The following is an 18850-nucleotide window of genomic DNA, read 5'->3' as shown; positions in this document are numbered from 1 at the left end:
CCGTAACCCAACAACTCCCCCCCTTAACCTTACTATTAGGACACTACGGGCAATTTATCATGGCCAATCCACCTAACCCGCACATCTTTGGACTGTGGGAGGAAACCGGAGCACCCGGAGGAAACCCACGCACACACGGGGAGGACCGCAGACTCCACACAGACAGTGACCCAGCCGGGAATCGAACCTGGGACCCTGGAGCTGTGAAGCATTTATGCTAACCACCATGCTACCATGCTGCCCTAAAGTGTATGTAGGTTTTTAATATGTTTGTACTGGCTCCATGTTGCTGGAAGCACAACGCTGGCATAAAAGACTAATGCAGGACAGATACAATTTGTTTCTTCGAATGTGAAAGCCCCCTTGAAGCAACCCCACTCCGCAGCCCAAATGCCACACTGAAATAGCCAATGATTCCTTTTCAACATACAGGCATCTTTCCCGGGCCAGCTCTTCCCAGTGTCTAAACACTCAACACATGTCCAAAGAGATAATGACGCGCATTTCAATCACACCTTGTATTGACGTCACACTTTTGAAAAATGCATCTCCAAAGGAGTTTCGCAGTTTGACATCCCCTTTTCACGAAGACACATTCCAACACTGTGTGATTGCAAGGTAACTCGCCTGACCGTTGATAAAGCTTGGAACCAGGGACAATGACAAAGCAACAGCAAGGGCAACAAATCATTTGCTGAGAAATCGGAGGAAGGGGCTCATATCAAAACATATATAAACATTGAGGGCATTTAAGAGTTCATTTAACATTTGAAAAGTATTCAAGGGTGTTGGGAAAAGTGCATTCATTCAGATTCTGAGGGTGTAACTGCAATGTGGAGCACAGCATAACGCTCCCAGTCACCCTCTCCAATGTTGCCATTCCTATGAATCGAAGATACGGAATATCCTCAATATTCTTCCTTTGTTTCTTTGGAATTGTCTGTGAAACGTGCCACACCATATTGAGAATTCTGATTGGAGCTGGTTTCTGTGACCCTACTGTTTCTCTAGCAATGAAAACAATAAACACACAGTCCATTGGAAATCTAGAAATAAACTGTACACCGATCATTAAATAAGCATCTTAAATAGGAAGTTAAAAATGTACACATTTACAACCATAGCTATTAAATACTTTGACATGAATATATATTAGTTATTTTCTCGTCATATTTCTGTACTATCTACAGCCACATTCTGCCACTACCATACCTTCATACTTGAATTTATATGTAACAACACCCGCATCATCCAAATAGAGGATGGAGATGGGGTTCAATTTAGTAGGAACACAGCAAGCTTTGGCTGCCATGTTGGGATTGTGAAGATTGAGCAGAGTTTGAACAATGGCATGTTTGGTGGGGGTAACTTGCTCAGTCAGGGGGTAGTTACAGGAGCCTTTGCACTCGTAAGCTTCATATCCTTTTGGGGCTATGATCCAGGAATCCCACTTGATCTCCTTAAATTCAACGTAAAGGGGAGTCCTTTTACAGAAGCTAATCTTGGCATTCCTCCTGATCCTCGATGATGTATCGTAGAGCATGTTTGACCTCCTTTGCAGCAAGGTTTCTTCATTCAAGTTGATGCCATCATTTCCCGCCTCGACGTCGTGAAAGGTCACATCTTGTTCATGGTCAATCATCTGCTCCAACTCTTCAATAGCTTCATTCTTCATGCTGTTTCGATCATCAGAGAAGACTATGAGCAAAGGCTCGTGTTTAGTCTCTGGCTTCATGTCTATGTCAAGATTTGCATCTTCAAAATTTTGCTCCTCCATGTTTTCGATGTGTACCTGAAGTCTGTGGGTGGTCTCCTCAGATTTTGACCAACTCACGATGGCTTCCGTCACATCAAAGGTCTCCCAACCACTGTCTTTGCCATAAATGCGTCTTTTTGCTAATTTGACGAGACCAGAGTGGTCTCCTATCTCTCCACTTTGTAGCTCATCCACTTGGTAAATGGTGACTTTCCTGTCAACCCCCTTGTATATTCTCCTGTCTGTATCCAGCAAGGTGTACAGTCGAAGCTCAGCCATGGTGATTTCTTCATGGTGAGGCACTGACACATTGAAGAGGAGAGAGTGGGTCCTCACACCATGAGTCTGATTGGAAACTGAGACGTCTGCAAAACAGAATCGGCCAACAATTGAAATCTTTACATGTGCCAGAAACCTGAGATTAGAATTTGCTCAAAAATGCGATTCCTTCTGTAAACTCAGTATATATACTATCGATCTGATTCTTGTACCCAGTTTGAGGTTTTAAGGTAGACCGGTTAAACTTCAGTTTGTAATGATTGCTATCGCTGCAATGCAGTCCCATACAATGGCTGGACTGTCAGATTTCAGGACACATAGAACATAGAACAGTACAGCACAGAACAGGCCCTTCGGCCCTCAATGTTGTGCCGAGCCATGATCACCCTACTCAAACCCACGTATCCACCCTATACCCGTAACCCAACAACCCCCCCCTTAACCTTACTTTTATTAGGACACTACGGGCAATTTAGCATGGCCAATTCACCTAACCCGCACATCTTTGGACTGTGGGAGGAAACCGGAGCACCCGGAGGAAACCCACGCACACAGGGGAGGACGTGCAGACTCCACACAGACAGTGACCCAGCCGGGAATCGAACCTGGGACCCTGGAGCTGTGAAGCATTTATGCTAACCACCATGCTACCCTGCTGCCCCATTCGAAATGTAAAAGCGTGTGTTAAGGGCAGAGCACAATTGAAAACATTCAATGTTGAAATGGGATGATTGTTTACTCGAGCGGGATGGGCTAAACGGCTATTGTCCTCTCTATACATCTTCAGGGTTAGTATTGCAACGGTCAAGCACAGCTTGCTGCCATGCTGAACACCACACTTCACAGAGGCTTTTGTAAACTGAACAGAAACCACACCACAGCTGGCATTGGAGGGCTGCGGAGAGATTTTAAAGAGTTCCCTGAGAGACCAGGTGGATCTGTAGATTGACCACAATGGTGGGATGCTGTTTTTTTTTTTAAGAGGGAGCAGAGCAGGAGGGTGAGGGGGAAGAATGAAAACGGAGGAGAAACTTTCAAATGGGGTTGGGTTCAAATCAAGTGAATTGCATTGACGTGGGGCGGGGGGGGGGGGGGGGGGGGTGGGTGTGGTGTGGGGACCACCTTGTCACAGGATGGGACACCACCTGTCTAAACTCAATCTGATTATTTATCAGATGGTTATGAAGATGGCTCGGGCGTGCCAAGCCAGCAATTCCCTCCTCCTCTTCCTCAATGTGCTCTTTGACCAGGGTGACTTGACACTGACTGCTGTTTGCTCATTCCACTTCTCCTGCTGAATCATCAGTCTTACAAAGCCAAACATTGACTGGACACAAACCTCTGATATTCCTCAGCACACCAGAGCTCTCAAAAGATGTGTCCGAAAGTTGGCAATGCCACTAAAGGATATATATATATCCTCGGAAAGGAATAGGGAGGTGGCTGGTGGGAGCCAGTTCATTGGAGGGGGGGTCTTTGAAAGGTTGCTTTCTTCCACACCATCAATGCCAAATTGTGACTTCATTCTTCCCTTTTGACTGGTTAGAATGGGAGGGATGTCCTTGCTGGAAATGTCAACATTGACTGGGCCAAGGTGAGAAAGAGTGAACTCTGTTATCAGCTCACCATGTTAGTGTCCCGGGGGCTCTCCTTGCTGGACTCTGATAGAAACACACTCAGGTGAGACCCCGTCTCCCTGTCCACCCAGACTGGTTTGTGCAGCCTGTTGTGTTTAAAGTCCCCACTTGCAACACCCGCAGTGTTGTGCTGCTGTCCACATGCTGACTCCTAAGCTCCCATTCCAAACAGCTTCTGCTGCTATGGGAAAGAGAGGATTAGAGGGCAGTGCTGGTTAAAGCCCTTCTCTCTGTCAAAGTTTCCTGGTGTCTGTGAAGGCTGGCCGCTTTCCTTCACACCCACACACACACAGCTGAAGCCAAAAGATGCAGCTCTGCGATCTTGCAGGAAGAGATGCTTTTTTTTTGCTCCAATGCAGCATTGAAGACCAGCTCAGTCAATGCCTCGTGTGGCATCTTCACCCTCCCCAGCTCCAAATGCAAGGAGAAGCTGCCGATGCAGAATGCGAGAACAGCAGCGATATCAAGGCGGAGTGAGGAGGCAATGGGATGTTGCACACAATTCTGAGCTGTCCCCCCCAGAGTCAGGGTGAGGTCTCAGGGGGATTGTGGAGAGGAATAGCTGGTGAGTTACTCAACTCCCTCCTTCCCTGTGGATTGGAGGCAAATCTGACAGGGGGAGGTGGGCTTGAGCAGGCTGCCAGGGACCCTCTGACAGAGGGAGGGAGGGTGAAGGACTTGCCCCCAGCACTGACACAGTCACAGTCAGCCTACCTTCGTTCTTGAAGCTCCTGACGATGTTGGAGGAAGGGATGGAGGTCCTGTCGGTTGCAAACCTGTTGTACAGCTCCATCATGTACTGGGGGGGCTCCACCTTGGAAGGGGCCAGCTCCAGACTGTCAGACCCGTTGAGAGTTCTTGCAGAGTGGTTCCTGGTGAGTAGGCTGCTGAGATCCTGCTGTTGGCCAGGGTGTTGGAGCAGGTATGTGTCCCCACCCTGCTCCCCAGCCCTGTTGTCGATGGGATAGCTGGCTGTCCAGGGCAGCACGGTGCACAGACAGGCAAAGAGCTGCAGAGTATAGCTACTCATTCTCACTGCCTGGGGTGGACTCCTCTCTCCTGGCCACAGGCAACGTGTTCTGCTCAAGCGCTGGTTCTGGCTCCTGTACAGGGGGTACTTGCTGCTGTCATTCACAGGCAATACTGGCAGGTTTGGGCAAAACATTCCCTTAAATCTCACTGTCCTAGGAAAGCCGCTCCAGTAATTGGCCAACGTGGTGTGACATGACATTTTCCCCTTATCTATCGGTATATGCAGAGCGACCAGATTCCCTTATCGTCAGACCTCTTCCTTAATGAGCTTTCTATAAACATTCCCTCATTCAGATCCTGCCTCTTGGAGCAGACAATTCCCATGTTTCAAAGAGACACAGTAACCCCCCTCCCTCCCCCCCCCTCAAACCCAACATCGAAAATCAAAAAGGCTGCATCAATTTTATGCACAACTGTCCTCTTCTGAAAAGGATAATATCGTCAAAACTCTGCACCCACCGGCAAACGGTCCTCTAATTGTGTTTTTATATTGGAAAAGAAAACGAGGAAGTCATTATTTGAATTTGTCAACAGAAAGTTATCAGGATGGAGCAGGAAAGTGATAAGGGAATGAGAACTGCCTGTTTGAAACTTGTGCTCCTTTTTCAAACTCCAATCAACAACCATCAGCCTGTTGCTAATGAGTGTTTTCTCAGCCAGAATATTGGGAATATCTGGATGTTCAGGGATATAATGGGGAGCATGGGAAAGATCCCTCGTGAGGCACTCAAGAGTTGTCTCTGAGGGAGGAAGTGATTAACATTGACTGCACGTTGTTGGGCTGAACACAGTGTTTTAAGAATTAGGTACAGCATAAACAGGGTCATTCACCGACAAATGGCAGACCTTTACTGCACTTGGAAGTCACCATGAATTCCTTGGGCAAAACAAGTTGAACTTTATCCTCCGAAATGATCCATCGGCGATAGAGCCAACTGCTCAGAGATTGTACATTGTTCAGAGTTGGAAAACTTTCTTGGTCTTGAACCTGAGTTCAGGTGGAGTAATCCGTGAGCCTGATTCAGATTGCTCTTTGAGTTTTAGGAAACTGGTCTGCTCATACTTGCTGAGATTAAGTCGTAAAAGCATCAACACAAGGCATCATTGGAACGGGACCAATGTTTTATGGCCTATGATTCTTAAAGCAAATATTTAGACAGACAGGCAACACTTACACCAAGATTTGCACATCAGATTTTAAAAATGTAAACTGGAGGCACAGGCAGTGAGCAAAACCTGTGCATCAGCTGCGGATTTTAGAGGGAATACTGGGCATGGGGCACACTGTGCAGAGTTGAGACATAAAGTAATGGGCACTGGATATTGGTTGATGCAACAAAATATGACAGACCCATAATGACGCAGGCTGGAATGTAAGCAAAGAGTTCAGATGGTACTCTTCAGAGTGAGTTACAGACTGGAATCTAATCGAGGGGTTCGGGGTGGTTTATATATAGAATAACAGATACCTGGGAGTGAGTTACAGACTGGAATCTAATCGAGGGGTTCGGGGTGGTTTATATACAGAATAACAGATACCCGGGAGTGAGTTACAGACTGGAATCTAATCGAGGGGTTCGGGGTGGATTATATATAGAATAACAGAAACCCGGGAGTGAGTGACAGACTGGAATATAATCGAGGGGTTCAGGGTGGTTTATATATAGAATAACAGATACCCGGGAGTGAGTTACAGGCTGGAATCTAATCGAGGGGTTCGGGGTGGTTTATATATAGAATAACAGATACCTGGGAGTTAGCTACAGACTGAAATCTAATCGAGGGGTTCAGGGTGGTTTATATATAGAATAACAGATATCCGGGAGTGAGTTACAGACTGGAATCTAATCGAGGGGTTCAGGGTGGTTTATATATAGAATAACAGATACCTGGGAGTGAGTTACAGACTGGAATCTAATCGAGGGGTTTGGGTGGTTTATGTAGAGAATAACAGATACCTGGGAGTGAATTAGAGAATTAATGTGTGGAGTTTGCACATTATCCCCCTGTCTACGTGGGTTTCCTCTGGGTGCTCCGGTTTCTTCCCACAATCCAATGATTCGGAGGCTGGCTGGGGTTACGGGGTGACGGGGATGGGGTTGGGGAGTGGGCCTTTCAGAGGGTCGGTGCCGATACAATGGGCCGAACGGCCTCCTTCTGCACTATAGAAATTCTCTGATTCTATCAATACCTGCAGCTTCAGTGCAAGCAAACATGCCAGACTCCGAACCGGACTGGTAATCTTAAATTGCTTGTCGGTGTAATCTTCTGCACACTGAGGATTAGTGCAACTTTGTCACTCTGCAGTGTGAGGAAATTCAAAATCAATTTGAGCCTGAAAGTTCTGTGGGGTTATGTGGGGTTAAAATGAGGCGAAATCACCACAAGCATCATCTTGTACCAGAAAAGGAAAAGCTTGAACCACTTCCCACAGAGAGGCAACCACGTGCCAAAACTAGACCACGTTGGCGAGGGCCTGGGGAAATAAGGACGGAATGGAAGGGTAGCCACAGAGGAAGAACCAATTCCAGGTCAGTGTTTGGGAATCCGATTAGGAAGCAAAACTGGAGAGAAAATAGCTCAAATGGGAAGCACATTTCTCACTTGTGGGTCAGATTCGATAGGCATGGGTTCCATTTTCCATTCATATCCCCTTGTTTCTTCAGGCAGATATTCCTCAGGCAGAGATCTATCTAACCTTTAATTCACTTCCCTGAGATGCCCAACATCAAGCCCTTGATTCACATGTAGTTATTTGGCATTGGGCAGCACGGCGATGCAGTGGTTAGCACTGCTGCCTCACGGCGCCGAGGTCCCAGGTTCGATCCCGGCTCTGGGTCACTGTCCGTGTGGAGTTTGCACATTCTTCCCGTGTCTGCGTGGGTCTCACCCCCACAACCCAAAGATGTGCAGGGGTAGGTGGACTGACCACGCTAAATTGCCCCTTAATTGGAAAAAAAAAATTGAGTACTCTAAATTTATTTTTAAAACAAAATAGTTATTTGGCTTTATCCTGGTACTTCCTGTGTCAGAATCTACTGAAATTCAGAAAATACCCAATTTTAAGCGAATGAGTGGAGTTTCGATCAGGTGCCAAGTACTACCACCCACAATGCTACTGACAAGTTCAAGACTCAGTGAAAACAGATTTTCCAAAGGGACACGATAATGAGGATTTCTTTTGAAACTGACTCAAGTCAATTCATCATTGAAGATCGGCATCCGACCTTTAACCCAAGCCCAATATTCTTTCAAGTCGTTTCTCGGATGTGGTGTGCCATTTATTGACCATCCCTAATTGCCCTTGAAATGATTGTGGTGAGCTGCCTATTTTGACCCAGCGACAGTGAAGGAATGAAAATGAAAATCGCTTATTGTCACGAGTAGGCTTCAATGAAGTTACTGTGAAAAGCCCCTAGTCGCCACATTCCGGCGCCTGTCCGGGGAGGCTGGTACGGGAATTGAACCGTGCTGCTGGCCTGCTTGGTCTGCTTTAAAAGCCAGCGATTTAGCCTGGTGAGCTAAACCAGCCCCTACTGGCCGATATATTTCCAAGTCAGGATGGTGAGTGGCTTGGAGGGGAACCTCCAGGTGGTGGGGTTCCCAGGTATCTGCTGCTCTTGTCCTTCTAGATGGTAGTGGCCGTGGGTTTGGAAGGTGCTGCCGAAGAAACCTTGGTGAGTTACTGCAGTGCATCCTGTAGATGGTACACACGGCTGCCACTGTGCGTCGGTGATGGAGGGAGTGAATGTTTGTGGAAGGGGGAGCAATCAAGCGGGGCTGCTTTGTCCTGGATGGTGTCGAGCTTCTTGAGTGTTGTTGGGAGCTGCACTCATCCAGGCAAGTGGAGAGTGTTCCATCTCTGGTGGAGAGGCTTTGTGGGGTCAGGAGATGGGTTACTCACCACAGAATTCGCAGCCTCTGAATTGCTCTGGTAGCCACAGTATTTATGTTCCAAAGATGTGTTCCAAAGATGTGCAGGTTAGACGGATTGGCCATAATAAATTGTCCCTCAGTTGGCAAAGATGTGAAGGCTAGGTGTGGTTACGGGGACAGGTCGGGGGCAGCGGGCCGAGGTTGGGAGCTCTATCAGAGGGCCGGTGCAGACTCGATGGGCTGAATGATGTCCTTTTGCACTGCAGGGATTCTACGAGAATGCTCAGAGTTCAGTTTCTGTTCAATGGTTACCCACAGGATGTTGATGACTAACCTTCAAAACCAATCTAAATATACCTTTCAGAAAAAATGTTCTGTGCAGGGAAGAGCTGCAAATAGTCACCCAAGGTGAGCAAATGAGGCAGCAATTGGGCTTGGTGGGTGATTGTGAATGGATAGATAGAAATGCTGAGTGACTGGGGCCGCAGGAAGAGACAGTGGAAAAGAGCAGGTCAGTGACAGGGAAAGAATAAGTCACATCCTTGGAGGGGTGTGTGATGGTGGTAACGACATGCTGGAGGATAAGAGGTGCAGGGATAAATATTATCAGAATAAACACAATGAGCGATCAGAGACTCAGGGATACACACACTGAAGTGACTTGTATTCTGATGACTTATTATGTTCCCTTGCCCCACCCAAGCTGGCCAGTTGACAGGTGGAAATTTCCATCCCTCTGCTGAATAGTTGGCTCAGTGATCTGCAACCGGCTCTCTGGGCAAGCTCAGGTCGCTGTACTCATCTCCTCACGTGTGGAGGAGGTCACAATATTTGCATTGTGCACACAGGTTCCAGCCCAGGCATTTGACCCAAGTCACTCGGTCCCTCTGTCTCTGGCCCTTCCTCAAGAGTTTTAGCTTCCTCGGGGAACCCAAAGGTATTGGGGGCTGGCAAGAAATGGAAGGTTTGAGGGGCCGAATGGTCCTACGATAGTATTGACTGGCTGGAGCAGGTTTGAGGTGCCGAATGGTCTGTTCAGTGCTTATAATCGCATCCTCCAATGGCTCTTCAAGGCGCGAAGACCAATCATTTTGTTTGCTCCAACTCCCCCAACCTTTTTCCCAGCCTTGCCAGTTGTGTTGCTCGATTTCCCTCCAGTGCCACGCACACACACACAAGCTGCCAATTCTCCATGTTGGAGACACCGAAGCTTAGTGCTGCCATGGTAGGTGTGAGAGCCCAGTTGAACCTTGCCCTCTCCTGAGATCAGCAGAGATTACTCGTCAGCAAGGTTACCAGACAATAATCAGGAAGAGAACTTTTCTCAATTCCTCCTGTTTCGTTCAGTTGAGCTCGGAAATGCTTTGATTGATACTGAACTTATCTCTGTGGCGTCAATCATTCAGTCCCACCTCAATCAGTACATTGGCCTGCGGAGCCACCAAGAATTATTGACCTCTGTACATGAGGAAGAAGGTGCAAACGTTCAATCCATCTAAAATTAAATATTGTAAGGGTCCTTCCCGTTGACTCACTTGTTTCCCGTTTCTTTTCTTTTGCAGTTATCATTTTAGATCCATGGGCAGCAGGGTAGCATGGTGGTTAGCATAAATGCTTCACAGCTCCAGGGTCCCAGGTTCGATTCCCGGCTGGGTCACTGTCTGTGTGGAGTCTGCACGTCCTCCCCCTGTGTGCGTGGGTTTCCTCCGGGTGCTCCGGTTTCCTCCCACAGTCCAAAGATGTGCGGGTTAGGTGGATTGGCCATGCTAAATTGCCCGTAGTGTCCTAATAAAAGTAAGGTGAAGGGGGGGGGGGGGGTTGTTGGGTTACGGGTATAGGGTGGATACGTGGGTTTGAGTAGGGTGATCATTGCTCGGCACAACATTGAGGGCCGAAGGGCCTGTTCTGTGCTGTACTGTTCTATGTTCTATGATGGTTTATGCCCCTCATAATTTTGTGGACCTCTATCAGGTCGCCCCTCAACCTCCGTCGTTCCAGGGGACTGGGCTCCAAGTTGACATGCAGGATTGCCAACATGGTGCTGAAGAACTTCTCCAACTTCGGGCAGGACCAGGATGTGATTAGCTGGGCCCCTCCCACACCGCTCACAAATATCCTCCACCCCCTCAAACTACCGGCTCATTCTCCACTTCGTTGGGTGCGCTCGGTACTCGACCTCCAGCTGTATCGATCCCAGCCTCGCACACGAGGTTGAGGCATTCACCCTCCGCAGTGCCTCACACCACAGCCCCCTCCTCCAACGCCATCCTCAACTCCTCCTCCCACTTGGCCTTAAACTCCATCAGAGGAGTCATATCTGCCTCCAAAATCCTCCCATAAATCACCCCCCCCCCCATCCCAACTAACCCCATCATCAACATCACCCCTCCAGTAACAAGGAGGGGTGTTGCCACTGGAACGATGGGACAGACCTTTTTCACAAAATCTCACACCAGCATACACCCCAAACTCTCCCTTGCGGCACCCCAAACTTCGCCCCCAACTCCTCCTTTCGCCGCCCAGTAATAGTAAACAAGTTCAGAAGGAAGTTCAGAAGCTGAACTGACGGAGTCGAGCCCAGTCCCGAACCACCCGTACTCCCTCAAAATAGCAACACGAATCTAACCCATTCTCCACTGTCGCCTCCTGTTGGTGCAGGGGGGACTGGACTGCAGAAAAATCTCCTTTTCATGTTGTTGTGTTCTATTATCTCACCCAGCAATGATTCAACAGAACTGCTGATGTCCAAATCAGAACAATGTTTGATTGATGTCAACGTGGTTCAGGAGCGATACGAATCTTGTGCAGACTTAGCCATTACCAGAGTTTTCTCTCGACTCTCCTGGAACTTGACTTACGTGCGACCGCCTTTCAGTAGGTCGTACAACCTTCTGGGGCTGGCCGGATGTCACCGGACTGATATATTGCACCACCTGCTGGTGGGAGGTCTTGCTGCTGAGTACATGTAGTATTATCCGCAGTCATATCACCCCGGGTCTGCCTACCCCGGGTCAGTCTGTCCACCCCGGGTCAGTCTGTCCACCCCGGGTCAGTGTGTCCACCCCGGGTCAGTCTGTCCACCCCGGGTCAGTCTGTCCACCCCGGGTCAGTCTGTCCACCCCGGGTCAGTCTGTCCACCCCGGGTCAGTCCGTCCACCCTGGGTCAGTGTCCACCCCGGGTCAGTATGTCCACCCTGGGTCAGTCTGCCCACCCCGGGTCAGTGCCCACCCCGGGTCAGTATCCACCCCGGGTCAGTCTGTCCACCCCGGGTCAGTGTGTCCACCCCGGGTCAGTCTGTCCACCCCGGGTCAGTGTCCACCCCGGGTCAGTGTGTCCACCCCGGGTCAGTGTGTCCACCCCGGGTCAGTGTGTCCACCCCGGGTCAGTCTGTCCACCCCGGGTCAGTGTGTCCACCCCGGGTCAGTCTGTCCACCCCGGGTCAGTCTGTCCACCCCGGGTCAGTCTGTCCACCCCGGGTCAGTCTGCCCACCCCGGGTCAGTCCGTCCACCCCGGGTCAGTCTGTCCACCCCGGGTCAGTGCCCACCCCGGGTCAGTGTCCACCCCGGGTCAGTCTGTCCACCCCGGGTCAGTCTGTCCACCCCGGGTCAGTCCGTCCACCCTGGGTCAGTGTCCACCCCGGGTCAGTCTGTCCACCCTGGGTCAGTCCGCCCACCCCGGGTCAGTGCCCACCCCGGGTCAGTGTCCACCCCGGGTCAGTCTGTCCACCCCGGGTCAGTGTCCACCCCGGGTCAGCAAGTAGGTGAGTGAATGGCATTTAAAATAGGATTTAAAGTGGTATTTACAAGGAAGCTGGAGAAAGACATGAGGAGAGAAGAATGGAAGGTTATTTGAACAGAATGAGATGGTTATAGACACGGTGCCTGCTTCTGTGCTGCAGATGCCTTGGGGAAGGGGAGTGATGAATCTTCACTGACAGCAAAATAAACATCAGAACTCCGGCCAAAATGGCCACCCCTCTGCCGCCCCTCCTTCTGACCGCACTGGCTGACCTCGGGGTTGGCCTTCGAAGGAAACCTGGGCTTGAGTCACCCTCTTCCAGCCACTGGGTGGTGCCATCGCAAACTAACCCACTTGTGGTCCCAGACCCAAGAAGAAGGGACAGATTCTGTAACGAGGTCCAAAGGAGGGTGACACAGCAAGGAGGCAAACAGCAGACACACACACAAACACATATGTATCATCTCTGTCGAAGAGCTCTGTCAGCCCCCATTCTGACCAGTTCAGGTTTGGAGTTGGCGATTGGCAACCTGCCCCTTGCCCGCGGTGCCGTGGCATCGCCCCCGCGTTGATTTCCTTTCTCGGCCAGGCAAGGATGCTGGTCAGCCGCTGGTCCCTGAAGTGTTGTCGAATTATGGTCAGGGCGTGCAACCCAAGGCAGGTGCAGAGACGGGGGTGCAAACAGAGGGGCTCACTCAATATGATGACTGGGTCACACCACAGGCTCGAGGAAACCTCAGGATTCGGCCATGGTAAACTCAATAGCTGCAATCATGTGTGAGGCGACTGACTGTGAACCTGGTGATTCACACAGTGTGTGTGTGTGTGTAACGTCTTCCTCCCTGACAATCTCCTGGCTCCCTCTTCCTTGATCAGCGCCACCCTAATTGACTCTCTGAACCGTCCCCTGGTGCTGCGGAGGCACCGATCCACACAGGTCCCTTTTCTAGCCGGGTTGGGCAGTCGGCACGGGCTTCCAAACCGTGGTTACACCCCCCCCCTCCCCTCCACACGCGTGTCTTCAGTGACATGCGCCTGACCTGGGAGGACCTTGATGGGAAGTGTGCATTCACCAGGGGCAATGGGTGGGGGCGAGGGTGGAACTTCACTTGAAAAGAGGGTTAAGGGGGGAGGGAGGGTTAGGCAGGGCGGTCCCTGCATGTCCGGGGTCTCGGCTGAGTCCTCTCACACACAGGAGGAAAAGGACAGATCACTGGATTACAACAATGTCCCCCGCCACAATCTGCCGAGACTGACTTGCTGCGGTATCTGTCACAACACACTCGTGTCAAGAAGATCTCTGGCACGAGATATCAAGGCGGCTACATAGGAGCAGATTCATTTGGGTTCCTTTGTAAATTTAGTGTCCCCAATTCTCCTTTTCCCCAAATAAGGGGCAATTTAGCGCGGCCAATCCACCTACCCTGCACATCTTTGGGTTGTGGGGGTGAGACCCACGCAGACACGGGGAGAATGTGCAAACTCCACACAGACAGTGACCCAGAGCCGGGATCGAACCCAGGACCTCGACGCCGTGAGGCAGCAGCACTAACCCACTGCCCCACCGTGCTGCCCAGAGCAGAATCATTTGTCAAGATCATAGAGTTGGAGGTACATTTTGTTTTTAAACAGTCAGACAATTGGTATCAGAGTTAGAAAAGGAAAAGACTTGGCAGCACGGTGGCGCAGTGGGCAAGCCCTGTTGGCATGATGGTCGAGAGATTAGTGTCGGCCAGGACACCGGTGTTTCTCCGCCCGTCAATGGGATTTCCCACTGGACCGCCGCTCGCCGCCGGGAATTCCGAGCATTCCGGCCCAGGCCTCCGGCTCGAGGTGGCGCTGTGGGATCTGCGGGCAGATGGGGCCGGGTTTTATCTTCCTCATCCGACTGACAACCCCTCCCTCGGGAAGCACGCCGGAACGTCGTCCTTCGTCCTGGGGTGCTCGACCCCCCCCCCACCGGAGCACAGAGTGGGGGGGCACCCCTCGTCTGCCTAGAGCTCCCACTGGAGCGGCGGTGGCGACCAGGGGGCACCTTTCATTGACATTTTGACTCGGCTGAAGCCCAGGTCACGTTGTCGCAGCTACTGTCCTTCACCACTAGGTGGCCCTGTTGCACTGTCTCCTCATTCTCATTGACTTCAAGCTCGCTTCATAATCTTTATTCGTGTCACGAGCAGGCTGACATTAACACTGCAAGGAAGTTACTGTGAAAAGCCCCTAGTCACCACACTCCGGCGCCTGTTCGGGTACACAGAGGGAGAATTCAGAATGTCCAATTCACCTAACAGCACGTCTTTGGGGACTTGTGGGAGGAAACCGGAGCCCCCTTGGCTATGGGCCAAGTGTTGGCAAATGAGATTAAGGAGGCAGGTCAGATATTTTACATGGTTTCGGTGTGGACTCGATGGGCCGAAGGGCCCCTTGTGCACTCTTTGATTCTGTGACACTTACTGCTCTTATATCATTAACATTTTTCCAATGACAAACTATGTTTGAATCATTCACCAAGCTTCTGACACTGTTCGGCATTCCCATTCCAAACTCCCCTGAATCTTGTCCCGATGTTATTTAGTCCTCTGAAACTAATTCGATCAAATTCCTCCCCCAGCCTTAATAACTCAAACGCGCTTTGATAGTTGCAGATGTCCTGAAAGGTTGTGAAAGGCGCTATACGAATGCAGGCTGGCCTCTTTCTTTCTTTTCTGTCTGGATGTAGGGTGCGGAGTTGTCTCTCTGACTATTCCCAGCCACAGCGAGACAACACCAAGCATCTTCATGCGGTCGCAGAGGTCAGAGTCTGGGGGACGCAGGCACCAGACAAATCCACGAGAACATGTCTTCAGCCGCCATCAATCAGTTCGGTTCACACATTCCCTCTTCGGGTTGGGGCGCGGTGTCCCTCAGCAGCCACTAGATGGCACACACGGCTGTCAGAAGAGCACGGATTGAAAGTGCAGTGTCTTACGAAGATTGGAATTAGGTGCTGAGAGGATGTCAGAGAGTAGGAGCTTACCAGTGTGTTTTTGGTTGAAACTGGCCGATTCCCTTCGCCCATCAACACTTAGAATAGAACAGTACAGCACAGAACAGGCCCTTCGGCCCTCAATGTTGTGCCGAGCCATGATCACCCTACTCAAACCCACGTATCCACCCTATACCCGTAACCCAACAACCCCCCCTTTAACCTTACATTTTAGGACACTACGGGCAATTTAGTATGGCCAATCCACCTAACCCGCACATCTTTGGACTGTGGGAGGAAACCGGAGCACCCGGAGGAAACCCATGCACACAGGGGGAGGACGTGCAGACTCCACACAGACAGTGACCCAGCCGGGAATCGAACCTGGGACCCTGGAGCTGTGAAGCATTTATGCTAACCACCATGCTACCCTGCTGCCCCTTCTTAAACTGTCGCTGAAGCAGCCATTCCCCTTTTATCATAACAAAGCATTTCATTGGCTGTTCCCAGGGCCTGAAGGAATAGAATAATTCGATGGTTCCACCATTAGAAATCAGGCGCAAAAGAACCTTTGGCAAAAATAATCTAACCGAGGACTTTGAACACAATTTTCAAGGAATGAAGAGAAGGTGATGCAGCTGAACCCGTTTCTACAAGCGGACAGCTCATTTATCATTCCTTCCAGAAGCATATTCTTCCATTTGGAATGGATTCAATTCTCTTTTTTTTTAAAAACAAGAGTCAGTAGAGGAACATTTGGTTGCCCAAGTTCACAACTGCCAAGCTAAGTGAGATGATCTTCCAGCTCAGATGGTTCCCTTCCATCGCCAAGACATTGAAGTCCCTCTGACTGGCATTTACATCAACCTCCCTTCATACCCAACTCCATTCTGACACTCGTTCTTTACGGCTGCCGTATCCACCTTTCCTGGACCTCCCACGATCAACGAAAGGCAACGGCCCTCTCTATTTCCAGCTCCGACAACGTGCCTCTTTTGAAGAGCTGAAGAAATCAGAGCGGGCCACTCAGCCCATTGAGCCTGCCCCATCGTTCAATGAGATCATGGTTTATCTGATTGTGCCCTTCACTCCACTTTCCAGCATGTTCTGCCCGACCATCGAAAATCTACCTCTGCCTTGAATATCTTCAATGACCCAGCCTCCACTGCACTCTGGAGAAGGGACCCTATGGGAAAAGAAGTTCCTCCTCACCTTGGTCTTCAATGAGAGTCCCCTAATTCTTAAACTTGTTTAAATTTCTCCACAACTTCTCACCTCGGGATCTTACATGTTTCAATAAGACCACCTCTCATTCTACTAAACTTCAGTGTGTACAGGCCCCAACCTGCTCAACCTGTCCTCGGTCCCAGGAATCAGCCCTGTGAACCTTCCCCGGAGCAAGCTCCCAGAGCAAGTATATCCCCTGCTCAAGTAAAGAGACCAAAACCCCACAGCATACTGCGTGGAGTTTCCCCGGTGAGGTGATATGATTTGCATGCCTGTCTGCCATTGGGGCAGAACACCGGCTTACCATTGGCCCTGGTCGGTCATGTGCCTCTCGACCGATTGGCCGAGAGGCTGAGTTAACCACGCCTCCTTGCCGAGGTATAAATAGTCAAACGCCCGGCTGTCGTCCATTTTATTGTAGACAACCGCAGGGCTAAGTTCTAGTTTATTAAAGCCTAACTTTTGTAAAGCAACTCGTCTCTCGTGCAATTGATGGCACATCACCCGGGTACTCTGGTTTCCTTCCACAGTCGAAAGATGCGCAGCTTAGGTGGGGTTTACAGGGGTAGGGTGGGGTTTGGGCCCAGGAAGGCTGCTTTTCAGAGGGTGGGTGCGGGCTCAATTCCCCAAACATCCTCATTCTGCACTGTAGGGATTCTAGGGTTGGTTGATCTTGGAGAGCATCTGTAAAAATACAAGATCATGGTGTTAACATCAAAGAAAACAGCCTGATTTTATGTTATCTCCAAGAGTTTTAATGACATTGAAAATAAGTGGCGATTAAATGGAACTGGAATCACACGAGATGTTGTTGAAAATGTCCTCGGAGTTCCAGTCCATCCTTGGGCCTGCATTTTAGAAGACAGCTGGGAGACTCGAATTTTGGGGCAGCACGGTAGCATGGTGGTTAGCATAAATGCTTCACAGCTCCAGGGACCCAGGTTCGGTTCCCGGCTGGGTCACTGTCTGTGCGGAGTCTGCACGTCCTCCCCCTGTGTGCGTGGGTTTCCTCCGGGTGCTCCGGTTTCCTCCCACAGTCCAAAGATGTGCGGGTTAGGTGGATTGGCCATGCTAAATTGCCCGTAGCGTCCTTAAAAGTAAGGTTAACGGGGGGTTGTTGGGTTACGGGTATAGGGTGGATACGTGGGCTTGAATAGGGTGATCATTGCTCGGCACAACATCGAGGGCCGAAGGGCCTGTTCTGTGCTGTACTGTTCTATGTTCTATGTTCTATGAATACAAAGTTGGGTGGGTAAGGTCATGCGAAAGTCCATTGAAGGTTGCCCAAAGGATGGTGACTTTTAAACGCACATCATACTTTGTTTTATTGTCATCTGACTTCAAATGAGGCATCGCTAAATCCTTTGACAAAATTGAATAAAGTCATCAAAAAGTAATCAGGGATATATTGCATCTGCCACTCAATATTTCAGATAGAAATTGAGTTGAGTACAAGAGTCGGCAGGTCATGTTACAGTTGTATCGGACTTTGGTTAGGCCACATTTGGAATACTGCGTGCAGTCTGGTCGCCATTTTACCAGAAGGATGTGGATGCTTTAGAGAGGGTGCAGAGGAGGTTCACCAGGATGTTGCCTGGTATGGAGGGGGCTAGCTATGAAGAAAGGTTGAGTAGATTAGGATTGTTTTAGTTGGAAAGACGGAGGTTGAGGGGGGACCCGATTGAGGTTGACAAAATTATGAGAGGTATGGACAGGGTGGATAGCAACAAGCTTTTTCCAAGACTGAGGGTGTCAATTACAAGGGGTCACGATTTCAAAGTGAGAGCGGGAAAGTTTAAGGGAGATGTGCGTGGAAAGTTTTTTACGCAGAGGGTGGTGGGTGCCTGGAACGCTTTACCAGCGGAGGTGGTAGAGGCGGGCACGATAGCATCATTTAAGAGGCATCTGTTTAAGGGAGTTTAAGGGAGATGTGTGTGGAAAGTTTTTTTACGCAGAGGGTGGTGGGTGCCTGGAACGGAGGTGGTAGAGGCGGGCACAATAGCATAATTTAAGATGCATCTGAAACTGCCCCATGGGGCAGCATGGTAGCATGGTGGTTAGCATAAATGCTTCACAGCTCCAGGGTCCCAGGTTCGATTCCCGGCTGGGTCACTGTCTGTGTGGAGTCTGCACGTCCTCCCCGTGTGTATGTGGATTTCCTCCGGGTGCTCCGGTTTCCTCCCACAGTCCAAAGATGTGCGGGTTAGGTGGATTGGCCATGCTAAATTGCCCGTAGTGTCCTAAAATGTAAGGTTAAAGGGGGGGTTGTTGGGTTACGGGTATAGGATGGATACGTGGGTTTGAGTAGGGTGATCATGGCTCGGCACAACATCGAGGG

The 18850-nt window shown here is 50.0% G+C and overlaps 1 protein-coding gene across 1 annotated transcript; it reads right to left on the bottom strand.

The window, feature by feature from the left end:
* Positions 1-1180: 1180 nt before the first annotated feature.
* On the bottom strand, positions 1181-4702 carry LOC119957513 (bone morphogenetic protein 10-like). The gene is made up of 2 exons (XM_038785633.1): positions 4387-4702; positions 1181-2121 (listed from the first exon to the last, which is right to left on the bottom strand). Exons 1-2 carry the CDS (start codon positions 4700-4702, stop codon positions 1181-1183), a joined length of 1257 nt encoding a protein of 418 aa, XP_038641561.1.
* Between the last annotated feature and the right edge of the window lie 14148 nt (positions 4703-18850).

Source organism: Scyliorhinus canicula, chromosome 26, assembly GCF_902713615.1.
Source record: "Scyliorhinus canicula chromosome 26, sScyCan1.1, whole genome shotgun sequence".
In the NCBI taxonomy this organism is placed as follows: Eukaryota; Metazoa; Chordata; class Chondrichthyes; order Carcharhiniformes; family Scyliorhinidae; genus Scyliorhinus; species Scyliorhinus canicula.
This window is presented reverse-complemented; position numbering and strand designations above follow the sequence as displayed.

Excerpts from the sequence above, each read along its gene's own strand:
- LOC119957513 (XM_038785633.1), bottom strand. The coding sequence starts at position 4,702 with ATGAGTAGCTATACTCTGCAGCTCTTTGCCTGTCTGTGCACCGTGCTG. Across the intron at positions 2,122-4,386 it reads CAGGAGCTTCAAGAACGAAG|ACGTCTCAGTTTCCAATCAG; the intron begins GTAGGCTGACTG and ends TCTGTTTTGCAG.